The sequence below is a fragment of the Mandrillus leucophaeus genome, unplaced genomic scaffold, assembly GCF_000951045.1.
Source record: "Mandrillus leucophaeus isolate KB7577 unplaced genomic scaffold, Mleu.le_1.0 Scaffold517, whole genome shotgun sequence".
Lineage (NCBI taxonomy): Eukaryota > Metazoa > Chordata > Mammalia > Primates > Cercopithecidae > Mandrillus > Mandrillus leucophaeus.
In genome coordinates, this window is record NW_012105553.1 from 1,542,435 (window position 1) to 1,564,384 (window position 21,950).

The following is a 21,950-nucleotide window of genomic DNA, read 5'->3' on the forward strand; positions in this document are numbered from 1 at the left end:
ATCTCAGCTCACTGCAACCTCCACCTCCTGGGTTCAAGCAACTTTCCTGCCTCAGCCTCCTGAGTAGCTGGGATTACAGGTGCCAGCCACCATGCCTGGCTGTTTTTTGTTTGTTTTGTATTTTTAGTAGAGATGGGGTTTCACCATGCTGGCCAGGCTGGTCTCGAACTCCTGACCTCAGGTGATCCATCTGCCTTGGCCTCCCAAAGTGCTGGAATTACAGGCGTGAGCCACCATGCCCAGCAGATGCTGGACATCTCTTAATAAATTCTAAGCCAGATGTGGTGGCACACGCTTGTATTCTCAGTTACTAGAGAGGATGAGGCGGGAGGATTGCTTCAGCCCAGGAGTTCTAGGTTGTGGTGAGTCACGATCCCCCTACAGCTCTCCAGCCTGGGTGACAGAGTGAGACCTCACCTCAAACAAAACAAAATGAAATGAAACAAACAAACAAACAAACAAGACCCACCAACAACAAAACAAAGCCAACAAACAAAAAACCCCAGATTCTAAGTAGTAATATGGCTAAATCCAAAGGGAACTCGAATTACTAACCCTTTTTGGGTTCATCCCATCTGTTGACTGGCATCTGCTCAGAAGGGATGCACAGTTCATGTAAAGCCAGTCGATGCGTCCAGTGTTGTATTGTCCTTGACTCAGTGTGGTCTGTACTTGCAAACAGTACATGTATTAAGGCTTACTTGGTTTTCTATTTTAAGGAGTTAGTGTAAGAATTAACTTTTTTCTCTATTTTTTCCTTATATAACTTGCCCATCGAATTCTTTCCAGTTGTGTCATTAGAAGCCTGGTGATTACATGCATGACAAGTATTTCTTTGTTTAGTTATCCTCTTTTTTTCTTATTTTTAGTGTTCAGACTTGACAATTCGTATATCTTAAAATATCATCTTTTCATTTTCTTTGAAACATGTCTTTTGTAATTTCAAAACTGCTGAAATTATACTTCACTCATCCATAGCTTTGATCAATTTTCTGCTCTCTTTTTGTTTTACTAAAATTAAATTTACCCTTTTTTACACTTTCATTTACTTTTGAGTTGTATAATGTTTTAATTTATCTTTTTTTTTTTAAAGTCTCCATTCAAATAGCCTAATGTCATTGTTAAATCACTCTTTTTTACCTCCTTATACATAAAAGGTCATTTTGTTATAAAATAAAAGTAGTAGGGCCTCTTTTTGGACTTCCCATGCCACTGCGTATATTTACATTTCTGTTTTGCACCAATTTTACATTTTTTAAAGCACTGAAATGTCATACTATGTTCTAATATTTTGTAGCATTAGAATTTTTCATAGCTATTCTTTCTTCTTAGGAAATATTTGTTTTTAAAAACATGTTTACTTACCAATTATATTTTAGAGACATTTTGACTTAATAATTTATTCCATTGGTGTTTTGGTTATATTTCCATTTAAATATAAATAGGAGCTTGGGATGAGAGCATCTCTCACCATTCCTCTTTCCTCATTCCCTGGAGTCTTCTTGGCTGACTCCAGGGAGCCAGTGGAAGGAGTATACTGCTTGATGTCCTGTATACCTACCTCCCTGCTAGTTTCCTTGTGGCTATGGCTTTCCATAGAGTACCTGCACTCAGCCATGGCAGAAAAAGCACTACGTCCTAAGTCACTAGTGCAAACATTCTAACTCGATCATAATAATTGTCGATTCAAAAAATGTCCATAAATGTATATATTTAGCTCCATTAAAAATAGTTGTGGTTAGCTGAAAATGCTGTATCAATACCCTAACGACTGATGCTTCATTTCTAGTTTTTTTTTGCAGTTGAAACAATATTAAAATAACTCTTTTATACCTATTTTAGATACTTTCCCAATTGTTTCCTCATGAAAAATCTATCAAATGAGAATCTTCGGGTCGAAGAGCATGCACATCTCACAATTTTAAAACATCTTGCTTACTTGACTTCCTGAAAGGTTATACCAATATGCATCTCCTTTCAGTGTTCATACTTCATTTTGATTATTTGTGTGTCTCCTTTGAGTACTTGAGTGGAGAAATTATTCCTCATTCATCTTTATAATGCCAAAGTCTCTACCTCGATGTTTGAGAAAGTGCTAAATAAGTGTTCATTGAATGCATTTTGAAAGAAAAGCAATTATTTTTCAATAGAAAGCCAAAAAACAACGCTACTTCTCACAAAAAAAGAGAGAAAGAAGAAAAAATTGGTTTATTTCTTTCTATCAGTATCCAACTAACTAAAAGGTTTGCAAAAAGTTTACTTGGGGAAGGAATTTTGGACTTTGATGGAGAGACGTTTGGAAGCCTGGACTCCTAAATGCAAAGGATCTAGGCAGATCAACTGTAACTATAGTTGCTATTTGGCACTTGGACTCTCTCTTAGCTTTGACTTGTGCTTTGTTGGAACCCCTTGTGTGAACACTGGACTGTGTTTTCCTGCAGTGCTTAACAATAAGAACTTCAAAATACATCTGGGAAAGTCCCCTCTTTTGAGAGGTTGGCATCTGGAGGCCCCAAATGCCCCAAAGAGACACAATAGAATTTCATGCTTCCTTCAAAGCCCTTTGTTTCCAGAGACAAGGGCAACAGACTAATTATGTGCTTTACTTTAGCTTCCTTGATATTCTAAACTTATGGTGTTTTCCTCTTCTCTCAGACAATGAGATCTTCTGGCTAGCTCCTCCCTTTGAAAGACTCTCTTTCTTTCTTATTCATTTACAATTTTATTTTTGTACCTAAGCATTTTATTATTTGTGGTTTATAGTTGCAACCAAATAAACATACCCCATGAGCCACTTGGAGGATTTAAAAACGTATTTAAACTCAGTTTGGAAATTGTTTGTTCAAGACAGATGGAAAATTACATATTTAATCTGTGGGCCTGAGCTTCTGTCCATGTACCATCACAAATTAGTTCCAAGATATTGCACGAAATAATAACTTTATGACATGCAAGATGTAAAACTGGCACAGCATTACCTATCTCACTGGTTGTTGTGAGGATGAAATAATGAATGAGCAAGTGCTTGCAAATGCTCCATGGTTATGTGGACGAACTACTTAAGGATAGGGCTTGGTCTTCACGTCTGAATTCCCAGGAAAGCCTCATTCAGGAGTTGTGTATGGCTCTGCTTCATTTAGTTTCACAAGGACATTCATTCTATCCTTCTGGACAGAAACTAGGTCATGTTGGTTCACTGCTATTTCCCCAGTCCCTGTAACAGTGCCTGACGTGGTACACAATTCCGAATGAATGAATGAGTGAAAACACTTATTTTTATGGCTTTAGTACACCACAGTTTATTGATCTATTCTCCCATTGATGGGTTTTGCATGACTTCCAATTTTTTTTTTCTTTCACAAAAACGATGAATGCTGTGTAAACACTTTTGAGCATTGAGCATACCGCTTGGTTCACGTATATAATCCCTTCTTAACAACTGTGTATTTGGTTAAATCATATGGTTTTCTTAAGGTTGAAACCAGTCTAATCTAACAAAATTAATATGGTTCCATTTACTACATGGTTATTGAATTACTGGATTTAGCTTACTAATATTGTCAAATTGCTGTCCAAAGTTCCTGTTTATCCATATGGTCACTGACAATGAGTATTGTCAGACTTTTTACATTTTCCCGAATTGGTGGGTGTAAAATGATGATCTCATTGGGGTTTAATTTGCATCTGCTTGAGTACTACTGAAACTGCGCATCATATAAGGTGTTCATATTTTGCTCCTATCTGATCATTTCTTTTGATTGTGTTTGATTCTATCATTTCCTACTCATTGATTTGTAGGCATTTATAGGTATTACAGACACTCCATTGTCAGTTATATATGTTGAAATGGATCCTTCTAAGTCTATGGTTGGTCTATCCACTCTTCAGATGGCTTTACTGAAGAACAGAGATTTTAAATTTGTAAATAGCTTGTTTCTTTTGTTTATGATTTTTGTGTCTTATTTAAGCATAAACAAAACATAAAGAAAACTGTATGTTTTCTTCTGAACATTTTTCTGAAGTTTCTTTTACTTTTGGCTGGGTGCGGTGGCTCACATCTGTAATCCCAGCACTTTCGGAGGCTGAGGAGGGCAGATCACTTGAGGTTAGGAGTTCAAGACCAGCCTGGCCAACATGGTGAAGCCCCATCTCTACTAAAACTACAAAACTTTGCCAGACATGGTGGCATATGCCTATAATCCCAGCTGCTTGAGAGACTGAGACAGAATAATTACTTGAACCTGGGAGGTGGAGGTTGCAGTGAGCTGAGATCGTGCCACTGCATGGCAGCCTGGTTGGCAGAGCAAGATTATCTAAAAAAAATAAAAAGAAAGTTTCTTTTATTTTTTATTGAGACAGGGTCTCACTTTGTCATCCAGGTGGGGTGCATCGGTGAGAACACAGCTCACTGTAGCCTTAACTCCTTGAGCTCAAGCAATCCTCCTGCCTCAGCCCCTCAAGTAGCTGGGACTATAAGGGCACACCATCATGCCTGAATAATTTTTGTATTTTTTGTAGAGATGGGGTTTCTCCATGTTGCCTAGGTTAGAAGTTTTTTGTTTTTGTTTTGTTTTTTTCCACATTTAGAGTTTTGTATGTGATGATGACAAAGACCTAATCTATCCCTGACCCCTCCATCTCTACTTTCAGAATAACCAGTTTTATAGCACAATTTGTTGCAGAAGAAATTATTCTCCTTTTGATTTGTCAACCACCATTCTCGTATGTCAAGTTTCCAAATATGCACAGCTCTATTCCTAGGCTGTTTCATAGGTTACTTTGCTTATTAACAAACTAATAGCATGGTGTTTTAATTACTATTATTTTACATAACTTTGTTATGTGAAAAGACAAGTTCTTTCAACCTGTTGATGAAAATTGTCTTGGGTATTTTTGATCATTGTTCTCCCAAATACATTCTAGAATCAGCTCATTAAGTATGATAACAGCAGCAAAATCAAAACAAGTAAAACAAACAAAAACCTTTTAGGAATTCCATTAGAATTGCATCGAGCCTATAGATCAATCTGGGTAGGATTAACATTTTTATGACACGGAGTTTGTTTTGTTTTTGACATGGACTTTCACTCTTGTTGCCCAGGCTGCAGCAGAATGGCGCAATCTTGGCTCACTGCAACCTCCGCCTCCTGGGTTCAAGCAATTCTATTGCCTCAGCCTCCTGAGTAGCCGGGATTACAGGCATGCACTACCACGCCCGACTAATTTTGTATTTTTAGTAGAGATGGGGTTTCTCCATGTTGGTCAGGCTGGTCTTGAACTCCCAACCTCACGTGATCTGCCCGCCTCGGCCTCCCAAAGTGCTGGGATTACAGGTGTGAGGCTCCGTGCCTATCCAGTATGGCGTTTTTTTTAATGCAGTAATGATATTCATCTGTTCATATATTTAGCTTCTCTTTGCTGTCTTTCAATAAAGTTTTATAATTTTCTTCATGAAATAATTGCACATACTTTAGTTAAAATTTTCCCCCAGATACTTTATCTTTTGTTGATAATACAAATCATATGTTATTTTAAAACACCTTTTTTGATTAATACTTGCTATTGTAGAGAGTTATTGTGAGGTAGGTATTGGATTCTCCTCCTGTGAAAGTAAATTCAGAATTTTCTCCCTGTAATATAATATTGTAATATGGTGCAATTGTTGTGCTATATATTTTGAGGCTAAATTATTAAGTATACACATGCATTACATTATTATAGTTTTTTGGTATCAATCTTTTTGTTATGTATTAATCCTCTCAATCATTGATTGATATCCTTATATATTGACAAGGATAACAACATTCTGTGTCTTAAAATCTTTGTGTGATATTAACATAACTAATTTGTTTAATATTTGTCTACCATATCTTTTTCGTCTCTTTAATTTTAACGATTCTATGTCCTTATATTTTAATTGTATCCATTCTAAATAACATATAGCATTTTTTGAAATCAAATATATCAATCCCTCTCTCTCTATATATATCACAAACATATATACATATGTGTTTGCAAAATTTGTTGTTTAAAGGCCATTTTGTTGGTTGTCATTTTTCTTAATCCTACTTTTTTCTCTTAGAACTTTGTAAATATTGATGCATTCGCATCTAACGTGGAATGTTTTGAGGATATGTTTAAGGCCAGACTGAATTGTTTCTCTTATTGTTAGTGAGTTGCCTTCTTTTTTTTTGTCTGTCTAGACGCCTGTAGTAGTCTTTGTTTTTGAAGTTCAATAGCTTGAAGTTTAATGGCCATAGTTTAACTATGACTTGTTTTATTTTTCTGAAATACAGTATACGCTTTCATTCTGCAGATGAAATCTTCTCTATTTCAGGGAAATTCTGCTATCTTATATCTTTGAGGAATAACTTCAAAAAATATTTTATTCCATTTGTTGGATTGTTTACTTTAGGGATGCCAATTTTCCTTATGTTGTATAGTCTTTGTTTTTCAAATATATTAGCTTTTGTGTCTTAATATTTTTGCCTTTAAAAGGTTTTTAAAAATCATTGTTGTTATTGTAAGCTGTTTCTTATTCCAAAAATTGAAATTTAACTAGTATGTATTTTCTTTTTATGGTTTGTAAATCATTTAACATTCCACAGTGATGATTTTTTTTGTTTTTTGTTTTTCCTTAGATCCACAATCTCTTTTTTCACTTATTTGTTTATATCTTTTTTTTTGAGTCCTTGTATTCTGAATATTTGTCCTTATTAAAGTGTTCTTCTTAATGAGGCACTTGTAAAGAAATTCTTCATTTTATTTGAGTTGTTTCTTATCCAGGCATGCTTTATAACTTTATTTGGTTTGCTTTATCTGTTTTTGTTGGTTTCTTTCCTTCCTAATGTTTAGATAGGAGCTGTGCACTTTGTTTTATTGCCACCCATGGTTGGGGAGTTCAGCCCAGGTATTATATTTGTTCTTGACTCTCTTTTCAATAAATCAGGGATGAGTTTTATTTCTCCCTCAATATCTAGTGTGATCCCTGAGCATATCCTGTATGCTCTAATCATCTATAGAAGGAGAAGATTGGAAATGGTCAGGAGGGCCAGGGAGAAGAGTGAGGGAATTCATCTGAGATGCAATACAACCTTTATTAGACCAGTTGGGCTCTGTGCTCTCCTTTGAAAAATTGTTCAACATTTTATGCCATGTTCAGTTCATCTAGTTGCGGAAATTGTTCTCCAGCTTTGGATTCTTCTCACATTTTGTATGTAGTCCTGGAGGCTTCCCCAAGAGTCAGCCTCATTGTTCCCTTTCCTTGTTTATTTGATCATTCTCGGTAGCAGTTTTTCCAACTCCTCTATCAGAAGCAGGAGATAAGGAGACTCCTTTGGGGTGCTCATCTCCATGGATGGGTACTGGGGATAGTTACCAGGATTGTGAGGGGACTTTGTTATAGCTTTAGAGATTGTCAACTGAGTCCGGGTTGAAGCATGGTAAGCTTATCTAATCTGCTCTAGAAACATTTTTTCTTTCTTTCTTTCTTTTCTTTTTTTTTTTTCCGTTCTGGTAGTTTTTTTGTATTAGGCAAATACAAGTTTATTCCTGCCTCCTCTAATTTATTTTCTTTTCTCTCCCCCACCCCACCCATTTTGTCTGAAAGAAGAAAAAGTCTGTGAGGAAGTTTCAATGTATCATTTTACGCAGAAGTCCTTTTTGTGTGCATGTTCATCTGTATGTATTGCTAATGTCTTCCCAAATGCCACTGTGGCTCAGCTGTGTTGACGGAACAATGGAAAGGTTTATGTTCATGCTCGGGCCACAGGGTGAGAGGAATGGGAGTGGAACAGGGATCTGGGCATCCAGGAAATTCATGGTGAGAAGTGCCTTGCGGATGGGAAGCGCCGGGGTACAGGACTGAGCACTTCCACAGTCTGCTGGTCGGAGCTTCCCTCCTGGAAGAGTAGGAGGGCTTTGTGGTGGTTTAGTAGTGGGGGGCATTATTTTGTTAACTGCTAATAGGTTTACCAGACGGTTATTTTTCTTGAGAGGAGAGCCTGTGGCAGCATCTGCGTCAGTGCCATTTGGATAGCAGAAGTGCCAGTTTCTGCTTCTGCTTGGGTCACTTCCTGGTGTTAAGAAGTCAGCACTGGACGATCTGAGATGTGGGAGATACGGTGAAACCCTAGCATTAATCAGACAGCATTCCTATTTAACAGGGATACGATTCAAAATGTTAAGCAAGATTCAAGGATAATAATGACACATAAGAAGAAAAACGTCACATAAAAATGTGATGAGAAAGGGAAGGCTGCCTGTGCACCCCGGAGAGAAATAGTCTTATGAAAGGGTGATTCACTCAGGCACAATGGAAAATGACGCAGCAGAACTGGTGTCTGGCTGCTTTTCTCTTGAATGGAGCAACTTCAGACTCAGAACAATGAAAGATATTTTTTCACTTTTGCTTTTCAGAAGGGCCAGTGACCAGCTTGTAAACAAAACACTCTGAGATACTGTTTTTTAGGTTTAATTGGAATTCTGTTATTATTTCAAGATCCTTAGAGATCTCAACGATAAGATTTTCTTCCAATATTATTTTCATTTGAAACTAGAGACTGTTGATTTTTCAGACTGGACTGATAAATGTTTGTGATTTTAGAGTTGCTACTGACTATTTTAATTTGGCTTTGGCAGGGTCCTTTAAATGATGTTGTCTTGGTGTGAAGGGAACAATATCCGGATACTATAAATAATAGATCGATAAATTAATGGCATGAACGATTTAGACAATAAAAAGGCAAATACAAAATTGGAGAAAATATTTGTAATACTATAAGCCATGAAAAGGCTAAATTCTCTAACTAAAAAATTAAATAGAAAATGATGCTTTTTAAGTCAGTAAAAATAAAGAACAACTTAATAGAAAAATAGGAAACTGGAAGAACAAAGAATTAATAGGCAAGGAATTATTATATACTTAAATTATGAAAAATGCTTGATCTAAGTAATTAAAGTTATCATTATGTTTTTGCATATCAGCTTGACAAAAAATTAAGTTTGTTAATCCTAGGTGTTATTGAAAGTGTAATCAGAGTAAATGATAATTGGTTTAGTTTTTAATGAGGGCATTTTGGTTATATCCATCCAAATTAAAAATCCACATTAAAAATCATATACACTTTAGTGCAGCAATCCCATTTAGCAATGGTACCTCATGGATATACTTACAAAAGTCAGCCAAATATGTAAAATAAAACCTCATGAAGTTAAAAGTTGGGATTCACTGAATTGCATCTACTTGATTTCATAATGTGCATTGGTTTTAGTATGTTGCTGTTCTGCTATCTGTAATCAACTATAATAGAGTAATATATTTGGTGGTTTTGGACCAAAATGCATGCTACACATGTGTCTGACTTTGATGGCCTTTATCTTTTCAAGAAAACTGTTGCAAACTTGAGCAAAATTTTCCTAGTTGTAATATTTTAATAGTGTCATGTAATGTAAAACATTTAGAAATACTCCTAAGAGAGTTTTCAATGTCAAGCGGAAATGCTTCTCTTCTAAGTAAATACCACCCTAATTGATAAAAAAACAAACAAACAAAAAATACCTCATAATATCACTGGCCCCAAAGAGAAAAACATGCAAATTTTCATGATGAAGCGATTGGTTAAATAAATAAAATCCTACAGTGGAATATTATGTAGTCTTTAAAAGTAACAAGGTAGAACTATAAATGCTGTTATGGAAAATTGGTTCTAACACATAATACATACACATGTATTTTGTAAATAGATAGTTTATCCTATAGGAGAATGGTTGTAATTTTTGTGTTCTTTTAAAATTTCTCAACCATACATATGTTTGTTTACATATTTATAATTCAAAGGTTATATGAGTCTTGGGTCTACAAACCATTTTCTGTTTTCTTTATAACTGCTTGTCTTAAAAATAGCTATCATATGTTATTAAAAATGAAAAAGAACAAAAAACCCAAGAAAATTATTTGTTTATTCTTCTTAATGCTATCAAGTTATCATTTAATATGAGGTATATTTTTTATTTTGCTTATGTATATTCAGTCAGAATTAATGATAGAATCTTCCCCCACCGCCTCCCTACCCCAATACTCCTGTAACTTATTAAGTTGTTACAGAGAATGACCAAAATGACTTAAATACATAGTTATCTCCTGAGTGTCCTTGACCTTTCTTTATAGTTTAATTGTGGTCCCTTGAACCAGAGGGCAATCTGCAGACATTTTCTTTGTTATCAGAATGTGTGAAACTGGGTTTCAGGACTGTGTCAGAGAACTTTTTAATCATGATGCACTTTTTGGCACAAGAAATACCTCCTCATGGATTATTTCAAAGATGGTGATTTATTTTTAATTTTTAATTTTTTTTTGAGATGGAGTCTCACTCTGTTGCCAGACTGGCGTGCAGGGTGTTGCAATCTTGACTCACTGCAACCTTCACCTCCCGGGTTCAAGCAATTCTCCTGTATCAGCTTCCCGAGTAGCTGGAATTACAGGTGTGTGCCACCACTCCTGGCTAATTTTTTTTTTTTTTTGTATTTTTGGTAGAGATGGGATTTCACCGTGTTGGCCAGGCTGGTCTTGAACTCCTGACCTCAAGTGGTCCATCTGCTTCAGCCTCCCAAAGTGTTGGGATTACTGGTGTGAGTCACCATGCTCGGCCAAAGAGGGCGATTTCTTTTCTTCTTTAATTACACCAGGGATGGAAAAACTCTTTTCCACCTGTGTTTTGTCTTGATGGCTTTAGGCCACTCATCTGGTCACATTTAGATCTGCCTACAGGGAAGGATTACTGTAATGGGATATGACCATGGCAGTTCAAAGAATAAAGAAACCAAAGTGACCAGAAGTTCATGTTAGTTCAAAACATTATAACTGGGAATCTGAAAGAGTAAGACATCCTCTTCGGTGTTTGATGGAGCATTCTTAACTTGCAGATTTTTAGGTTTTTGTTTGTGCATTTGTTCAATAGCTTGCCTATTTTTTGTCTGGCTATAAACTTTTGTATTTGTAAAATGATGTCATCTGAATTCAGTACAAGATTATCCACCATAAAACAAGTAAAGAACGATGACAGTAAAATTAATTTTATGATAATTGAGGCTTTTCTATTAATTTTTTGAGCTATACCTTATAGTTGGTGATTTTTTCCTCAAATGATTAAATTCCATGTGTCAATGGCAGTTCATTTTCTTTTAACTTTGAAAATTTAAGGTTGTACAAATTATTGCAATCATTTCAAGTAGCTCTTTTGTAGTCTGTGTCAAGAGATTTTACTCCAGTAATCTTAGTTTTAGGAGTTTATTCTAATTTTAAGACAATAATTCAAATGAAAGATTATTTATACACAAAATGTTCCTTAATAGAAGAATGTGTGAATTATGGCGTATTCATTAGGTAAGAATTTTATGTAACAAGTAAGCTGATAGTTATAAACCTCATGAGGCAATATTGAAAAATATGCATAAAAAGAAGGAAAATGAGAAGTGGATGCTACCACCAAAGCCAGCAAAATATCTATTTGGGTAAAAAAGTCAGAAACGTTAAAGAAATTAGAAAAATAAAAATAGTTGCTATGTTGAAGTATGGGAAATATGGGTGACGTTATTTATTTCTTTAATTTCTCTAATGTCGTAAGTTCTGCAATAAATAAAAATGTACAGAAAAAGGAAAGAAGCAAAGCTGGGTCTGATGGGAGAAGAACAAGGAGATGACACAGTCACAGATCGGGGTGCAATGATAAATAAACTAGGCCTTTTCTGTGGGATCCTGTCCCAAATGACTGTTCTGAGACATAAAGCAGGGATTACAATGACCTCCTTCAATAGATGAAAATATTGTAATATTTTACAATTTATTCAAGTGGTATTGTTTTTTTAAAAAATTTTTCTAGGTCCTTTTCCTTGCTGAATTCTTCTGGCCTTGTATCCTGTTTATAATTCTGACAGTACTTCGTTTTCAAGAACCTCCCAGATACAGAGATATTTGTAAGTTTTACTTTTTATATACTTTTTGAATTAATCTTTGGAGAAAAAAACTCATAGCACTCTTTCTCGTTTTTTATAAATTCTGAATGCTGAGTAAAATGAATAGATAGGGTTTCATTATGACAATAACAACATATCTGGAGTATATGTCAATAAGCCACAATTTAGTTTTTGTCTTTTAAGAGTGATATTTACACAAGTTCACTCAATCTAGCACACAGATTTATTCTTCCAATTAAAACTGACACAGTTTGGGAATAGGTAAATAGCCATTACAAATATAGAAAGAGTAGAAGAAGTGTAAGTGGGAGATGCATTTCATTGTTTATCAGCATGATACTGATAGTAATGTTGATGGTGATGATGATGGTGGTGAGAAAATAATGATGCTGATGATATGATGATGATGGTGAAGATAGTGATGATGGAGATGATGGTGATGATGATAGAAATAATGATGGTGATGATAGTTATAATGGTGATGAAGATAATGATAGTGGTGATGGTGATGATAGAGATGATAGTAATGAAGGTGATGATGATGATGAAGATGATGATAGTGATGATGATGTAGATGATAGTAATGATGGTGATGATGATGGAGATGTGATGATGGAGATGATGATAGTGATGATGGTGATAATACTAGAGATAATAGTAATGATGATGAAGGCGATAGTGATGATGGTGATGACAATAGTGGTGATCTTGATGGTAATAAAGATGATAATAATAATGATGGAGAAGATCAGGAAAATAGTGATGATGGTGATGATGATGAAGATGATGATAGTGATGAGACTGATTATGATGGAGATAATAGTAATGATGGTGATTATGATGGAGATGACAGTGATGATGGTGATGATAATGGAGATGATAGTGATGATGGTGATGATAATGGAGATGATAGTAATGATGGTGATGATGATGATAATGGAGATGATGGTGGAGGTAATGATGATTGTGATGATGATTACAATGGAGATGATAATAGTGATGATGGTGTTGGTGATGATAGTGATGATGGTGTTGTTGGTGATGATAGTGAAGGTAATGATGGAAATGATGATGATGGTGATGATAGTGATTACTATGATGATATTAACAGTTGTTATGGTGATGCTCTGATACACTATTACTGGTAACTTCCTGTGCCTCAGGAAAGTGGTCAGATGAACCATTTTGTTTATCTGCGTTGAAACCTTAACAAAATCACTCCTTGAGAAATAATGGCCTGCTTTGTCTCTATCAGGCTATACCACTTGTATGTATAATGTGATTGACACTGTAATCATTACATCAGTGAGGGATTATTAAGTGTTGAGATTTACCAAAATAGTGTGTCAGTTATATTTAGGTTTTATACATATTAGGACCATTCCTATCAGTTTGTCTTTGTTATTTGGGGATTCTCCTGTGTGTTGCAGAATGGAAAAATGTAAAACCATGTGAGTAAAATAGCATTTAGGAAAGGATAAAAGCTTTTCAGGGTTTCTACTTTATTATTTATTTATTCAATAAATATGTATTGAGTGCCTTTTGTGTTTCAGGCCTTGCTGAGAATAAAATGGTGGACAAGGCATTTTCCCTCCCTTTACAGAGCTCATTGTAGGGCCAGACTATTACAATGCAGTGGGAAAATTGCCATGATGGGATTTTACACAGGGAGCCGTGTGAGCACACAGGAGGGATGGCCAATCCATTCTAAGGAAAGGCATCTGAGGCAATGTGCAACTTTGTCAGAACAAGGGAGTGCAGAGGAGAAATTGTTTAGGCAGGGCAGACAGCATGGACAAAAGCCTAAAGTGCAACCAAAAAAGGCAGAGATATGGCTGGAGAAGTGAGCAGGGTCAAATAAAGGGCTTTGTATGATGTTGAGGATGGTGAACTCTCAAAGAACATGAAGGAGCCATTGGAAGGTTTCAGGCAAGGTCATAATAAAATGAGCATTTAGGGGTCACATTCTGGATACTGGAAAAGGTTGAATTAGGGGTGGGTGGAAAGCAACACTACAGAAGGCAAGATCAACTTGTGGAGCTCTGGAGTAACCAGGCAAGAGATGGTTGTGCCCTGAAGCAGGGGGAAGAGGCCAGATTTAACGGACATGAAGGAGGTAAGATGGGCAGAAACAACTGTCTGGATGTATGAGGACAGGGAGGTCTTTGACTGGAACAGTTGAGTGGAGAGTGCACTCCCACCAAACTGACAGGGCACAGGACGTGTAGGGGATTTGGGGAGCTGTGCTCAGCATGACCATCTTGAGTCTGAGGGACTCTTGAGATTGTCAGGGTGAGCCACCTAATCAATCAGATTATGAATTTGGAATCACATAGATGAGGACACCTAAGAAGGAGAAACTTCCAGAATATAGGCCTCAGGAAGAGCGCATTCAAGGGATAAACAGAGGAGACAATAAGCAGCAACCAGAGTGCTGGAAGGCAAACAGAGATTTGGAGTCTGCCTGGGAAGCATTGAAAGAAGGAGGCATGGCAGAGTGACAGGTGCTGTTGCTGTGTACTGCAGGAGTAGATAAGGGCTGACAAGTTCTCCAGGGCAGTTCACTGGAGGGATAGGATGAGGAGGGCCAGGCTGCAACAGCCTGAAGAGCAAAGTGGGTAAGAAAAGGAAAGGTAAGTGATAAAAAAAAAAAAACAAACAAACCAGGAGTACTATGCAGGAGAAATGGGCAAAACAGGGCAAAAAAAGCTTGCATGCAACCAGAGGATAACTTGGTATCAAGACTGATAAGAAGCCTCAAAATGATAGTGGCTAATGCAAAATTGTGAATGATTTAGTTGTAAATGATAGAGAGCACTAAGTCTGCCATCCAGTGTGGTACTAGCTCAGTCCTGCCCTATGGAAAGAGCAGCTTATGATGTTCCTTATCCTCAAAGCTTCCATCCATCCCTTAAACATTTATCAAGCTCTTGCTTTGTATCAGGAGTGCAGTCCAACAAAGATGTGGCCCAAAGAAACACCGGAAATATTTCCCAGAGGTGTGCAGATGAGCTTTCCTACAGAAGGAAAGGCTTTGTCAGAGTCTCAAAGGGGCTCAGGAGTCAAAAGTGATCAAGGACTGCACGTTGAAGCTCCATCAAGCCCCCCATCAACTCTGTGGGGATGAGCATGGCGTGCAACCTTTGTGAACCTCTTCTCTATAAAGACAGCAAATTTCTCCTGGCTCCCAGGGCTGCTGTAAGGGCTTGGAGAGAAAGCCGGTCAGGAGCATGCACTCAGCACCAGGCCTGACATGGAGATGATTAAAAAAATGCCCGTCCCCCTCCCTCATGCCTCCCACTGTTTTGGGGTGACCTGATGTTACCATGCCAGGTCTTTAATCTTGGAGAGAAAATGTGTCCAGGGCTGAAGTCCTCAGTCTCTGACCCATTGAGCACTCTCTATGGGGCCATCATTCCTGATGTGTTCCTGGAGAGAGAGATGGGACACAGAAGCCATGCCGAGGAAATGCACTCTCTGGGCACTGTTGCTGACCCCTGAAGTCACCACTGTGTGGAAGATGTTCTGTGTCTGTCCTGTTACAGGAAGAGCTGGCCCCATTCTTATGCTGTGACTGAGAAGGACCTTAGGAAAGGTGATGTGGGTTTTACAATTTTACAATGAAGCCAAAAACTGCATATATGGGTATTTTCACTAAGAATAAATAATCTTCCAAAGTTAAGATTATTTGCATAGGAAAATGAAATTTCCTGTTAAGTACCTTGAGAGATTAAAGCTTGATAAGCTTTATTTATATGTCTGTCCCAGTAAAATTCTGTTTGTGCTGTTGAAGTTAGGCTTGTGATCACCTATGGTGTGGGCAGGCTGCACATGCAGGTGGACAGGCACAAGCCCAGGGCGCTGCTGCTTCCTCGAGCTATACATGAAAGTGAAAACTGCTGCCTGGGCAGCGCTGCCTTTGTGTTCTCACTTTCAGGGACTGGGAAAAGAGAAAAACAAGAAGCGGTCAGGGACCCTGAGGAGACCTAGGAAAGTGCTCCAGGTTTCAGATGGGCCCTGGCAATCCTGGGGTGCTGGACAGGCATCTCCGTTCCAGGCCTGCTCCTGGAGGTAGTGAGGTGCAGTAGAATGAATATTTGACCTGGAGTCATTCTTGGGTTTGTGTGTGATCTGTGGAAAGACACACCTGTGATTCTCAGCATCCTCATTGTAAAACATGTTTTTAATTGTATTCCATGAGATATTCAAGACCTTCACACCCAGTTACTTGTATTACAAGGTGGCCCAAAGATACAAAGCCAAATCTTTAGTCTTGGAGACACACTGTATCCCAAACTAGCATCCTCAAATTCTCTGATCCACTGAACACCTCACTGTGGTGACTTCCATTCCTCATGTGTTCCTCAGAAAAACAGGACACAGAAATTATGCTAGGAAAATACACCTTTTATTGCTAGCTGGGATATAACCCCAAATTCTTTTATGGTATATTATTCTAGAGCACTGAGCCTTGTGTCTGCTAATGACTCCATTTGTTCCCTTAGCTAAAAACCTATTCATGTATTTTTTAATTCATTCATTTAGTGAGTGTCTTCTATGTGAGAGGCATTGTGCTGAATGCTGGGCATAGGGAGTCTCTAACTCCTGGATCATCTCCCTGACCAAATTAGATGTGAGCAGTAAGGCTGTCAGCAGGGTTTCATGAGCTACATCATATTAGATTACGATGGTAATCGTAGCTTTCTTTCTATTTTTTTTTGAGACGGAATTTTGCTCTCGTCGCCCATGCTGGGGTGCAATGGCACGATCTTGGCTCACCGCAACCTCTGCCTCCTGGGTTCAAGTGGTTCTCCTGCCTCAGCCTCCTGAGTAGCTGGGATTACAGGCACCTGCCACCACACCCAGCTAATTTTTGTATTTTTTTTTTTTTAGTAGAGACAGGATTTCAACACATTGGCCAGGCTGGTCTCAAACCCCTGACCTCAGGTGATCTACCCACCTCGGTCGACCTCCCAAAGTGCTGGGATTACAGGTGTGAGCCACCACACCCGGCTGGTAATCACAAGTTTCAAGTTGTTGCAGCCATCAGCATCCTCACTACTCCCACTCTCCTGGTGGTGTGAAGGAAGGATATGGTTGGGGATGTGTAAACAGCATGTTATCCACAGAGGTGGCTATTTTCTAGTGACGTTTGTCCTGAAAAGTCCTATTCCGTGTAGAAAGACTTTTTTTTTTGTATTACACAATATTTAACAACTATATTTAAGCATTCAGAATTCAACTGGCATTAAGCTTGAAGTTTTTGCTAAAACTAAAAACTCCTACATTTTTATATGAGATGGGAAGAAGCATCCTTTTTATTCTTCCTGCTCGCAGCTTGTTCATAGAGAGCCATGTCTGGAAGCTTGGCTGTGCATCAGAGGTATTTCCACTCGGTGAATGGGGAATCTCGTGAATCCTGTAGCTATGGCTGCTCAGAGCCATTCTGCCTTGAAACATGAATATTGACCCTGGAAGAAAGGTGTTAGATATAAAGATGTTTCATTTTGTTAGATTTTTTTTTTTGTCTGAGTCCTTAGATCTCCTTTAAATTAACAGCAAGGTTAATAATATAATAATATATTATATTACAATTTCAACTCAACAGGAATTCCATTTCTGGTAGTAGGTATATGGACTTATTTCTTCTTTGCATCTATTTCTAGGTTATTTGCAGCCCCGAGATCTGCCCAGCCGTGGTGTTATCCCCTTTGTTCAAAGCCTTCTTTGTAACACTGGATCAAGGTGCAGGAACTTCAGCTATGAAGGGTCGATGGAGCATCATTTTCGGTAAGAGAAGCACAAAGATCTTTTTCAAAAATCTCAGAAAGCTGACACGTAGGACAGGCTTCTGCTTTTTGTAAAGCCTCAATAATTTGGGATAGGTCAGAGATCATGAGAAGTATAGAAATTAAAGTTTTATTAAATTCAGAGTCACATAATTCTGGCTGCAACTAATGGTTAGCTTCCAGCAGGAGATCTTTCCACTGCCACCTGCAGGACTCACAGGGTAATAACTGATTAGCAAATGCTATTTGCATGTGATAATTTGTTTTCTGTAGGTTAAAATTATGACTTCAAAATTACTTGTCTGGCCAACTTTTCATTTTAGTGCCACATGCCCCTAGAACAATTATTTTTTGAGCTACCTACTGGGTTTTTTCTACTGTGCTATTAGTTGACCAGAATCCTGTCCCTAGCTGACAGCAAATAAAAACTGGGCAGTACTGCTTTATTTGTCATAAACCACCTAAATGGACTACAGGACAGGTAAGTTGCTTTCTCTGAGTCTCTGAATGCTGAGCTATGCAACTGACACTGTAGTTGGCCTTAAAACTCAAGAAGAGAAGGAGAAGAAGAGACGAAGTGAGGGAGTTTCACTTGGGGGATCCTGAATGCCCTGGAAACTTCTCCCAGGTGAAGTTAGGAAGGGAAGCAAGTGACTAGTTGATTATGAGAGTTTGCATTAACAGGTATGAATGATCTGAGTTTTATTTAATCTGTATTTACTAATATTAAATAATCTAAGATGTTTAAATGTAAAGCAAATGTTGACATATATGATCTTTATCCTCCACCTTTAAGTTACAAGAGGAAAATTAAAAGTTTCCAGATAATTTTCGGCACATCAGGTACAATATTTATAAATGGTGTTGTTTTAGTTCATTTGGGCTGCTATAATGAATACCATAAACTGTGTGGCTTATAAGAAATACATATTTATTTCTCGTAGTTTTGGAGACTGAGAAGTCCAAGATCAAGGTGCCAGCTGATCTGGTATCTGGTGAGAACCCTTTCCATAATAAATGACACCTTCCAGCCGTGTTCTCACATAATGGAAGGGATGAGGCAGCTCTCCAGGGTCTCTTTAATAAGGGCACTAACCCTCTTCATGAAGGCTCTGTCCTCATGATCTAATCACCTCCCCTATATCATCTTAGGGGTACGTTTCAACATAGAAAGTTGGGCATGGGAGATGCCAACTTTCAGACCATAGTAGGTGCTTACTTTTTCTGCGACTAATCATATAGAAATATGATATAAAGGGGCTAATTTGAAAATACTTCCAAGTCATAACCCTGAAAAGTTCAATGGCCTTTTCTTGAATGTGTGGAGAAGGGAAATATACAAAACTGTCTTTCTTGGAAGCATTAGAAGAACTTGAGACTTAGCAGCGTCTTTATTTCAAGTCTTCTTACGTCTCTTCCTTACTTGGAATGGGAAGTTTAAATGATGTTGAAGTGGAAAGGATACGATTTTGTGGCTAAACAATACTGGCTCTGTTACCTTTGGTTCTGTAAATCTGTGCAAATTAATTAACCTCTCTGAATCTGTTCACTCACTTTAAGTTTTGTGAATGTTAAAAATAAATATAGAAAACATCTAGCACAATGCATGGCACAGAGGCATTCAACCAAGGGGAGTTAATAATAACAAATTCTTATTACTGTGGCTGTAACAATTATAAAAATACTACTTGAAGCCCAGGCGTGGTGGCTCACACCTGTAATCCCAGCACTTTGGGAGGCTGAGGCGGGCAGATTGCCTGAGACAAGGAGTTCAAGACTAGCCTGGCCAACATAGTGAAACCCTGTCTCTACTAAAAATACGAAAAAATTAGCCGATGTGGTGGCGGGTGCTTGTAATCCCAGCTATTGGGGAGGCTGAGGCAGGAGAATTGCTTGAACCCAGGGGGAGGTCGCAGTGAGCCAAGATCGTGTCACTGCACTCCAGCCTGGGTGATAGAGCGAGACTCAGTCTGAAACAAACAAACAAAAAACCCAAAATTACTTGATACCAGGAAATAATCTACTTTTGTTTTCTTTGTGTTTTTCCACGTCAACATCCTCACTTCAATGTGCAGAAATTCAGGGATTATAAAAGCAACCTGGTGAGATTCTTCACCTAACATTCTGAGAGTGGTAGTCAGGTGAATAGTTCACCAGCATTGCAAAGCCTTTAACTTTGAGAACCAAGAATGAAATTCCCCACCTTGTCTAGTAGCACCGAAGGAAGAGGTATAAGAAATACAAAATAAAATAGGGAAAGGAAATTTTTAGGAGTAAGGAAAGAGGGGAGAGGGAGAAAGGAGACAAGGAAGAGTGAAGCATGCTGTCAATAGACCTGGCTACTCGACTAAGTAGATTTCATGTGTTTTCATATTGGAGCAACTGTGGATTCAACTGAAGTTCAAACCCATAAATAAAGACTCATTCCTGATTATTTTGTGGTAATTGTCTCGGTTTAAAAACACCTGAAAGCAGCTGGGTGCAGTGGCTCACGCCTGTAGTCGCAGTGCTTTGGGTGGCCAAGGTGGGCGGATCACGAGGTCAGGAGTGTGACACCACCCTGGCCAACACAGTGAAACCTCATCTTTACTATAAATACAAAAATTAGCTGGGCTTGGTGGCGGGCGCCTGTAGTCGGAGCTACTCACGAGGCTGAGGCCGGAGAATTGCTTGAACATGGGAGGCAGAGGCTGCAGCAAGCCGAGTTTGCGCCACTGCACTCCAGCCTGGGCAACAGAATGAGAATCTGTCTCCAAAAAACCCCACAAAAACAACAAACAAACAAAGAAAAACCAAAGATACAAAAACAAAAACAAAAAAATCTGAAAGCAAGTGTCACAGCTAATTTAGTTCGTAAGTTTCTGTGACCTTTCTAATTCCTTAGGTAAGTTCTCTTTGGGCAGAAATCCCAGGTACCATCTGATGTAGTTTATGATTAGGAAAATCAGCTTCCTCATTCCTGCTTTTGTTGGGGGGTTTCCCCTTCATTTTAACAAGAGGATTTCAGAAACATGAAGCACTGCAGGAAACAGAACTGGATATTCTTGCCAGTGTTAGTGGTCACTCCTATTTTGTTTAGTTTAAAATGCTTTGTAATGCGAATATGCCGTCTAAACCCGCCCCTCACTTCCCTTTCACTGTCTGACTACCTTCGGGAGGCTGATCGCCACACCCATGTCGGGGCACGCCCACCCTTGGTCTACAGCACCCGGTGCCTTGCCTTCTCGGCTTCGGTTGGGTGATCAAAGTTTCTTGAAACGTTTCCAGCCATTTCCTACTGGTCTCATTTGGTGGTCATCAATATTTTTATTTATTTTTTTGTCCATTCTCAAACATGCCCAGATACCCCGAGGATCATCTGACCCTCTCTGCCTCTTTTGCAACAACCATACTGCCTGGTTCTGAGTCTTACTTGATTATCACCTGCTGCCGCCTCACCTCAGCTTCTCAGTTTGCTTTTCACTCTCTTGACGCTCTTTTTTTTTTTTTTTGAGACGGAGTTTTGCTCTTGTTGCCCACGCTGGAGTGCAATGACGTGATCTCGGCTCACGGCAACCTCCGCCTCCTAGACTTATAATTTGTTGTTGTTGTTGTTGTTGAGACAGAGTCTGGCTCTGCTGCCCAGCACTGCAACCTCTGCCTCCCGGGTTCAAGCGATTCTCCTGCCTCATCCTCCTGATTAGCTGGGACTACATTGCCCAGCCCAACGTTCTGGAGTGTTTCCCCAATGTTTTATTCTATTTGTTTCATAGTTTCAGGTCTTAGATTTAAGTCTTTAATCAATTTTTTTTTTCTTTTTTTTTTTTAGTGTGGCAAGAAATAGGGGTTTAGTTTCATTCTGCGTATGGATATCCACTTTTCTCAGCAGCGTTTATTGAAGAGACTGTTCTTTCCTCATTGAATGTTCTTGGAGCCTTTGTAAAAAATGAGGACTGCAATGTGTGGATTTATTTCTGGGTTCTCTGTTCTGTTCCATTGATCTGTGTGTCTGTTTTCATGACAATACCATGCTGACTTGGTTACTAAAGTTTTGTAGTATATTTTGAAGTCAGGTAATGTGATGCCACCAGCTTTGCTCTTTTTGCTCAGGATTGCTTTGGCTATTTGAGGCTTTGTAGTGGCGTATAAATTTTAGGATTTTTAAAAAATGATTTTTTCCCTATTTCTCTGAAGAACATATTTGGTATT

The 21,950-nt window shown here is 38.3% G+C and overlaps 1 protein-coding gene across 1 annotated transcript in view; it reads left to right on the plus strand.

Moving 5' to 3' along the window:
• ABCA13 (ATP-binding cassette, sub-family A (ABC1), member 13) overlaps positions 1-21,950 on the plus strand; it is a gene marked incomplete at its 3' end in the record, with an annotated part of 190,275 nt that overhangs the window by 8,809 nt on the left and 159,516 nt on the right. Inside the window, exons 2-3 of the mRNA XM_011996501.1 lie at positions 11,880-11,973; positions 17,640-17,763. Of these exons, the coding sequence (XP_011851891.1) occupies positions 11,880-11,973; positions 17,640-17,763 (218 nt within the window). The remainder of the gene's footprint in view (positions 1-11,879; positions 11,974-17,639; positions 17,764-21,950) is intronic.